Source organism: Bison bison, unplaced genomic scaffold (assembly GCF_000754665.1).
Source record: "Bison bison bison isolate TAMUID 2011002044 unplaced genomic scaffold, Bison_UMD1.0 scf7180017864524, whole genome shotgun sequence".
Taxonomy (NCBI): Eukaryota; Metazoa; Chordata; class Mammalia; order Artiodactyla; family Bovidae; genus Bison; species Bison bison.
The window spans coordinates 4,587,462-4,596,976 of NW_011495075.1; the positions used below are offsets into that span (position 1 = coordinate 4,587,462).

The 9,515-nt window shown below is 43.9% G+C and overlaps 1 protein-coding gene across 1 annotated transcript in view; it reads left to right on the top strand.

Annotated features, from left to right (window-relative positions):
• Positions 1–8,039, top strand: part of DENND1B (DENN/MADD domain containing 1B) — a 270,331-nt gene extending 262,292 nt beyond the window's left edge. Inside the window, exons 25-26 of the mRNA XM_010831135.1 lie at positions 125–341; positions 1,949–8,039. Coding sequence (XP_010829437.1) covers positions 125–341; positions 1,949–2,443 — 712 coding nt within the window. The 3' untranslated portion in view covers positions 2,444–8,039. The remainder of the gene's footprint in view (positions 1–124; positions 342–1,948) is intronic.
• The last annotated feature ends 1,476 nt before the right edge of the window (positions 8,040–9,515 follow it).

Here is a 9,515-nt window from a genome sequence, read left to right on the forward strand (position 1 = left end):
CGGACACAACTGAAGCGACTTAGCAGTCACTATAAAGAGTTTGGCCGTGAACCAGTTACTCACTTTACTGTCCCTCCACAGAAGTATCACGTTGGTTTTAAGCACGTGTCCTGTTTTTCTCCAGGTTGTCCTCTGAAGATGGAGAAGAAGCTTCTGCTTACTTCTACGAAAGTGACGACTCATTTGAAACAAGAGCAAAGGCTCCTTCCCCGGGTGAGATGGACTTGCTGGGTGAGATTCTGGACACGCTGAGCACGCACAGCTCGGACCAGGGGAAGCTGGCAGTGGCCAAGAGCCTGGACTTCTTCAGATCAATGGACGAGATAGACTACAAGCCCACGGTGAGTCCGTTTCCAGCCTGTAACATTAAATGAACACTTTCTCACCTCACTGTGTTGTCCGATGTGAAGGTAAGTGTCAAAACTCCAAAAATATCGTAAGAGTTAATCATTAAGACATGATTTCTATAACAAAAATCCAATCAAATGCTAGTGTTTCTCATCATTAACAAATTATTTTGTCAAGCAGTATTATTTCCCTACAACCTAATTTTATAGTTGTCTTTCTCCGGAACTTTCAAATGTGAAATGTTCCCATGTTTTTCCTGTATTTTTTGGCTGTTGACAACATTTTAGTAAGGGTATAAATTCAAGTAATGTTTCACTGTGTTGCTTCAGAAATGCCTAAGACTTTAAACAGATTGAACTGGATTCTTTAAAAACACAACAGAGAGAGAGAGAAGTAATTTCTACCCTGTTCTGACTGTAATAATTCCAGAACTTGGCATTGATTATATAAGAGTTGGCTTGTTCTCTGAGTTATCTGGTAGGATTTTTTTGCAAATCCTTTCTGTTTCTCAGCTTTTCTGTAGTGTAATGACAGAGGTTGTGCACATCTGAGATGCATGATTTGATGTTTGCCCACACACTGCAAAGTACTGGCCACAGGCAAGCTAATTAGCCTCCCTTACTTCACAGAGTTCACTTTTCTTTCCTCTTCTTTGAAGCCAAAGTAGTTGAGACCTGCCTTCTTTCCAGTTCGGTCTGCATGCTAGGTCCCTGAGCTTCGCCACCCTCGTGACTGAGCCCTGGCCTTCCTGTACCTCCCCTCCCCACCTGGGGACCACCCCTCCCATTCTGCTCTCTACACATACGAGCTTGACTGGATTCCCCAGAGAAGTGAGATCATGCAGTATTTGTGTCCTGACTTACTTCACTTAGTGCAGGGCCCGTCACTCAGTCATGTCCAACTCTTTGTGACCCCATGGGCTATAGCCCACCAGGCTCCTCTGTCTGTGGGATTCTCCAGGCAGGAATACTGGAGTGGGTGGCCATTCCCTTCTCCAGGGGATCTTCCTGACCCAGGGATCATACCCAGGTCTCCTGCATTGTGAAGGAGAATTCTTTACTATCTGAGCCACTAGCAGCATCCATATTATCCCAAATGGCAGGATTTCCCCTTTTTTAAAAAGGTGAGTGATAATCACAGCACATTTTCTTTATCCATTCACCTGTGAGTGACATTTAGCTGTTCCCGCAGCTTCCCTATACTGTGAACAGTGCTGCAGTGAACACACACCCGAAGTAGCGGTACTGCGTCTTGCTGCAGCACGTCATAGTTCTGCTTTTAATTTCTTGAGGCCCGTCCATGCCGATGTCCAAAGTGGCTGCATCAGTGTACACTCCCACCCTCTTCTCCACATCCTCGCCGACACTCACCATGCGGGCTGAACTCTGCAGGCGACAGTTGCACGTGCCCGTCTCACGCCGTGCCTGTCTTTGGAGCCCTGGGCCCTGGGCGGTGTTCCGAACCCACCGTCACGGCTGCGTCTCCTTGGGGCGGGACTTCGAGTTCCAAGCCTGGCAAGAGAAAGATTTCAGAATGGGAAGGAATATTACTGAAGTAACGTGCCTTCCGTTTCTTCTAAATGTGTCGTTTCTCCTCTTAGAACAAATCCAACGCACCCAGCGAGAGCAACCTGGCCCTGCTGTGCAGCGGCTCCGGGGACCAGGCTGGGTGGCACCGGGGCCAGGACGACAGCGCCCTGCTCGGCCGGCAGTTGCCTCCCTCGCCCAGGAAGCGGCTGTCCTCCAGCGCGGGCACCGACCCTCTGTTCATCCTGGAGGAGGAGGCAGGCGAGCGACCCCTCGGCGCAGGGAGCCAGCCCCCGGCGTCAGGGCAGCCGGGCCCCCTTCCGGGCGCTGGAGCGCCCCCTACGGGGAGGAAGGAAACGCTAAGCCCGACTGTGGAAGACCCGCCGGAGCCGGGCCTGGGGCGGCGCCTGTCCACGTGTGTTCCCTGGGAGAAAGAAGGGAAAGAAGCTCCAGAGACCGCAGAGGGGTCTGGGCTGCTTCAGGAGGTGGTGTCCTTGTGTCACATCACGTCTGCTTTCCAACAAGACCTGCACATCTCAGGAGGGAGGGCGAGCGGAAACCAAGCTTAGTCAGTGAACGAAGTGCCTGTTGCAGGCACCCAGCCTTCCACGGAGACATTCAGGAGCCCACCACCCCGTGTCGTAAACAAGGAGTGGTCGGAAAGGCGACTCTTCCTGCTGTCTGAAGTTGTTTTTCATTTGGGACACTTACTGTCCGCGCTTTCGTCTCATTCTATGTCGATGATCCATTGATTTTTTAAACGTAAAGCTAATTCTCCTCTTGTGCTCTTCAGTCAGGTACGAGTTTGTATGTATGTATGTTGCAAGTATATATTGAACATCCGATTTCCCAGTGTTCGGTGCTTAACGCCACTTATTTAAATTAAGTATGCATCTAACCCGCACACATAACCAGGAGCTACTGTACTAAGCTGGTTGAGCATGACCTGGCCAAGATATCAAAACCTATCAGAACTAGCTTGAAACTGTTGACCCACTAATTGCCTTAATCTTAAGCCTATATTAAGCATACTTAACCTAATTTATGGGATTCCATGTAAATTCTGAAAGATATGTGTTCTGCAGAGCAATAATGCCTTTTTCAATTCATCAAATCAAGGACAGAATTCATTTTTTCAAAGTTTAAAAGCTCTCTGGTGGACACTGCAGCCATGTTTTCCAAAAAGTATAAAGGTATACACATTTACCTGCCACTGAGTGAGATCCATGAAGTGCTGAATTACAATGAGAAAGTAATGACTGCTGTTTACAAACGACACTTTAAATTTCTTCACAGCCTCTCTTTGCCTTCGCTAACTAGGAGTCACCCCAGAAAGCCAGATGAAACAAAGTGTCCTAGTTGAAAAATGTTCTTGTCTGTTTTTCCCCTAACTAATAATTCTCTATCAGAATGCTTCATGACATCTCAGACTTACCGCTAAAATGACTGACTTTATATTTTGCAAGTTGTAGATCTGCAGGCCCCACGCGGAGCCAGGGTAGCGTCCCCGCGTCTCTCCGCTCAGCACGTCCGCGGCGTTTAAGGTCCTGTATCCGTGCAGTACGTCTTCACAGTTCCTAAGCCGTGCTTCACGCAGATTTCCTTGGTTCTCCCCTCACATCCCGTTTCTGTCCCGGGATCCCGCCCGGGCCCACCTTACCCATGGCTGTCATACCTCCTCAGGCTCCTCTTGGATGTGACCGTCTCTAGACCCTCCTGGTCTTTGACGACCTGGGTGGTTCCGAGGAGGACAGGGCGGGTCTGCTGTCGGCTGCGCCGCTGCTAGACCTGTCCAGCGTTTTTGCTGTGGTCGTGCTGGGGCCGTGGGTCCCGGGGAGGGGTTCACAACAGAAAAGTGCCGTCTCCGTCACCCCAGCCTGCCCCTGGGGCTTGCGAACGTTGCTGCTGGCCGGGGTCAGCCGGCTGAGGAAGCGCTGGTCGGGCTCCTCCCGGGAAAGCCGCGCCTTCCCTCCGGTCCTCCTGCCATCTCCTGGAGGAGACACCACGCACGGCCTCCCTGGGGTGGGGCTTGTGCTTCCGGTCTGATGCATGGTATCCACACACATTACTTGGAATTCTTCTGCATGGGACGTGGTCTCTCCTCCCTCAAATTCACTGTCACACTGGGAAGTTCTGAGAAGGATTCCTGCATTGATTATTCCTATGAGTCTAGCCAGTCATGAAGCAATCAGGAAAAAAACAAGTGATGTTGTGGTTCCTTGGTTGCTCGCTTGTTCAGTACATGTACTCTGTGCATCCCCAGTCATGATTGTTTCCTTAATTTATCATTTTAGGAAAGGTTTGACAAGCCAGTCAAGAACTCCTGTCAAAAACTGTGCTCTAGAATATTTACTGAAATAAGAATTTAATTTTCAGTCAAGATCCTGGAAGAGGCTTTGTTAAAAACATTTAAGATACTTATTCAGATCAGTCTTTAAATAATTTGAGAAAAATGACCAAGGTTTTCTTTTTTAAAGTAGATTCCAAAATCTAAATGGATATACTTTGGGAGGACAGTTATGCATTCATGTATATGAAGGAAGACAGATCTTGTTTTCCTTATAAGGATGAACTCTTAAGTATTAAGGGGAAAAGTCTGTGATCCTTTTTTTAACACAAAAGTAAGATTCAAGGTTCTTGTTAAATTTTGCCTTTATATACTCATTACAAAATTCCATTTTATTTAAGTATATAAAAAAGTCCATTTATCAGAAGAGCTATTTTAAATGAGAAGGAAAAACTGTAACTATGGTTGTCAATCTGCTGGGCAGATATTCTTCATAATTTTTGAAAAGAATGTAAAATAGTCCTTGACTACGAATATTGGAATGAGGCGTTTTTTCCTTTAGAATTCTCCATTTGGAGAATGGGATCACTGTGAGTGTAGCCTTGATAGAATCTGGGTTTTAGTCCCATTTACCCAATAAGCTTCAGAGCCTCAGAAATGTGAGTTCTTCTCTTAGTCACCTCCCCGGGTGTTTCACCACGGTGTATGGTGAGGACAGTCACCCACCGACAAATCACATTTGTGTTAAGGTATTTTAAGCTGGACTTGTGCCTTATTTTAACATACAGAATCAGCTCTGATAGTCCACGTTAAAAACAAAAACTCAGCAAGTATTCCCATTTCAAACTGTTAACATTTTGAGTATTCAAAGTCTGCTCTGAGACTAGACTTCCCTGTATCACGGTGGCTGTATGGAGAATGAAGGGACATTAAGGTGAGTTCTGAAATAACTATTATCTCTTTCCTATGTTCATATTTTCTATTATAACTAGACAATATTTTCTATTATGTGTAAACTCCCCTGCTGTTTGAATTTTTCTCCCCCGAAGGAGCAACACCTGTCCTATGCAGAACTGTACAAACGACTCCGACCTTCGGTTCTGGGGCCTGTCTTTATGCAGCCTCTAGACAGTCACCATGCTCCCCAAACCCACTCTATCTTTTACCCTAGAGGTACTGCATCCATGGTATTTCAGAGGATAGCAGAGTCCCGTGTGAATTTAGGAACTCTTGGTTCATTAAGTGTCGTTAAGTGGTATATTTTAATGGCTACCTACTTTAGCATATTTTAGAAAGGCACCAAAATATAGCATGACTATTTCTCTGATTAAAAAGAACTCATTTGTTTAAGAAATGTTTATCAACTCTTGGTACTGTTCATAGGCAAGGTACAGTAACAGTGGACATAAGGAAAGAAAAGAATTGGCCTAGTGCCTGCTGTGCAGGAGCTAGTTAAAAGGAAAAGGAATTGTGAATCTCTGTTAATAATAACAATGATGTTAATATATTTTGCTTAGGAATTATTCAGCCAAGATTCTGTCACGAAAAAAAAAAAAAGCCTTTTAAAGCTGCTTAAACTAAAACATGCTCTAAGTACAGAACCACTGAACCATCTTTCTCTGCTGTTACATGACGTGCAAGAATGCTGCTGTCTAGGAGACCTGCTCTTAAAGGACAGATTCAGAGGCTCTGAGAAGCCGGGTGTTCTCGTCCAGCTGGCTGTCCAGCACCCTCTGCTCCCTTGTACCCAGGCAGCGAGGCTTGGTGCTGAACGCGGCCCCTCGGGACCACCCGGGACCAGTCTCCACTCTGTTCAGGATGAACTGAGCATGTGGACGCCTGTCAACGGCAAGGAGTTCTGCTCTCTTTACCCTGATAACAGCATTCTCTGCAAACACTTCCCCTGCACCCCACACACTCGAAAGCTGTCTGTGACAGTGCTGCTGTGGAGTCTGTGCTTGTATCCTAACAGACGAGACCCAGGAATGCTAATGAATTCATTGTTTCTGAAGTAAGGTGAAGAGGAAAAAAAAACTGTGACTGTTGTCATAATTAGTAGATCTTCCTTCTTTTTCTAGAATATCTGGATTTTCAGGAAAAGATTATTTTCACGAAAAAATTTTCTAATGTGAATTCCATTTTGTTTCACATACAAGATCTTGATTCTGGCTGGATAGCTGTAGATCAGAACATAAAGGATGTAAAATGAACCCCAAACCTAATTCCCCCAAAGCATTTCTTCATATAGGAGATGGTTTTTTACAAACTCTGTCAGCACTGATGTCCTTCCTCTGTCTAGCCCAGGAATTTGTTAGTATCTGTTTCTTAAATCTTGTTTAAGAGGCAGAGTTCTTTTGAGCAAATCAGTCAATGTTTTGATTTGGTCAAGATAGGGAATTATGTGTATTTAGAAAGAAGCATATTTTATCTTGAAAATAATATAGGATTTTGTGCAATATTTTTTTTCTTGCGTAATTTAGTTCATATAAATATGCACATCTGCTTTTCAAGCAGATGCCTTAAGGTCATGTTTTTCAGTATTTGTGTAGAATTGTATGTAGCAATGTTCCAGGTGATTTTAGGGGAAAAAAAAAACTTTTTACTGTTGGCAGGAAAAATGTTTTTATTTAAAATAATTATGAATATTGCATTATTGTATCATAACTAACTGCCTCAGCAACAATGAATATGCAATAAGAGAATCCTGAACCTTAGATTAGTATTGACAGTAGTGTTACTTTGAAAGAAATGTATATAGTGCAAAACGCTGATTCTTCATTTGTACGTTTCACACATGCTCAGTTCTGTACCACGTAAATTGAGATGGCATTTGTACGGTGATGACGAACCATTATGTCGACTGTAATATCCTTTGTGATGCATCTCTGGTAAGATTTATAAAGGGCATTGCCAATACTTTTTGACTGTCTGTAAATTAAGTTAATTTTTGTATAATGTACAGTTTGTTTAACCTTAGAGCTTCTATAGATTTCTACTTTTTATTATACTTGAATGAGGCAGAAAAGCACTGTGGAAAATCTGTAGCTCTGGATGTGACTTGCAAACATACCAAAAAAACAGAATAAGGTACTGAACTGAACAGCAAACTTAAGCAGACGCTTTCTATCCAGAAAGCTATGTTTTTCAAACCAGACTTAAATGAAGTAATTTCAACTATAGCAGTCTTTTATCATAAAAGATTGCTAAGTCACAAATGATTACCTCTTTGATACGAGAAACCTCTGAGCCTCTTCGTCTCTGTGTTACTCCATGTCTCAGAAGAGAGCCCTGCTGAGGTACGTTGACACCTCTGCCCTTTGCTATATTACATAACTTCCAGGACAAAATTTGACTCTGCATCCTGGGTTCACTGTGTGTGTCGAGTCACCATCCTTCAGATGGTCTAGTTTCCACGTGGTTACTCTGAGAACCACTGAATAATCATATACCAAAAATGAGATTTCTTGAATCTGTTCCAATTTAGTACTTAGAGCAAACAAATGTGAACTGCATGACATCTACATTTTAAAATGCATGAAGCTTTTTACACAAAAGGTACATGTGAGGTTAAAAACTGAACTTTTCCAAAGCTTATTTCTCTTGCTTTAAACGAATAACTGTCTGGAAGGACTGAAACGCTTGAGCCTTGTTTAGATGTGATGACGTACCTGAACACACCTGCCCATCATCGAGACCTCGCATCCTTGAGGCTACAGGATAAATCATCTCTGACACTGACTACTGTCGGGAGGACGCTGTGTGTAAAAGTATTGTTTGGGGGATTTAAAAATGTATGCAAAAGTCAATATTGGATGAACAACACATTACCATGAAGTGCCCAACAATGCAGGTTGAAAATAAAGTTGGTCATAATCAAACCCGCCCGGGGGTGACTCTTCTGTAATGACTGGCCAGCTCTCCCATCAGAGTTCCCGGTGAACTGTCACAAGGACCCCTGGCCCTTCATCTCAGAGCCTTAGGACTGCTGCGGTGTAAACTCAGGTCTAAGCCCTTCTGGCAGGCCTGCTGGGGAGGGAGGCGTCCAGTGTCTCATGTCTGGGCAGCCAACTTCATGAGGCTCATAAATGACAGAAGAGGTACGTCAGTGTCAGTAAGGTCAGCAGAACAGGGCTAGCAGCCAAGCCAGACCAGGACTTACTGACCTTCATGGAAAAGCCGCAGATGGATAGATAAGAGATAGAGGGTTGTCAACAGTGCTCCCCAGCCTGGGAAGGTGTGCTGATTTCCAGGGGCTCTTAGGCCCACCTAGAGCAAAAGTCAAACTTGAATTAAGCATAAAGTTTCCCTTGGGTGCAGAATTTCTGGGAATGATATGCTGAACTTTGCATAGAAGCAAAGGTCTTCCCTTGAGAAGAAAGAGAGTATCCTTCAAATCCTAAGATATAGCTAACTTCGATGGATTTTTAATTTTTAAAACTGTGCCTGCTACCATCACAGAGTTGATCTCAGTACCTTTCTCAGTGTCTTGAGACAAATGATGCAATTTTAATTTTACAGATGCAGATACAGAAACCTGGCTGGATTTTCCTTGTGTGAAAATGAGAGTGTTCTTTTTGGAGTATTATTTTGCTGTGAGTGAGAATCTCCTTGTCTAGAAGTGACAATGAATTATAGAACACACAAAACTTTACACATTTATGGAAAATACAGTATTAATAGGGTAAAAATTAAATAGTGTACTATGGAAGGTTTCTGGGTGAATTAAGACCTTCCCCAAGTTCTGCCATTGGTGTGGTCCTGTCACCTGACTTCCCTGAATATTCCTCTATTTAAAATAGACGTCTGTCCTTAGAATGAATGTATAATGTCAAGAAACCTTTGTGTACATTGCAGCTGCCACATACAGTCAGCCCTCTGTATCCATGCGTCCCCACAGGTCCAACCAACCCAGACTGAAAATACTAATTCAAGAAAGTTCCAAAAAGCAAAACTTAAATGTTTCTCCCACTGGCAACCATTTACATGGCACTTACACTGAATCAGGTCTTTCAGGAAATTTAGAGACTATTTAAAGTACACGGGGGATGTGCATAGGTTATACGGGACTAACCACATCATTTTACATGAGGAACTTGAGAATCCTTGGATCTGGCAAGAGACAGGGTGATCCTAAGACCAACCCTTGCCGTCAGCCCCTGTGGTCCCAAAGGACAGCTGCAATTTGAGAGAGAGAAAATATGCCTCAGTGTCCGATTTCATTTGAACGGATGGGTGTTTAGAACATAAAACCATAAGCCAGAACTAGAAACATCTTACATTTTATAGAATCCCGTGGCTCTTGAACCTACCTCTTCAGTAGAACCAGCAATGCAGTTTACAAAAGGATGGAAAAA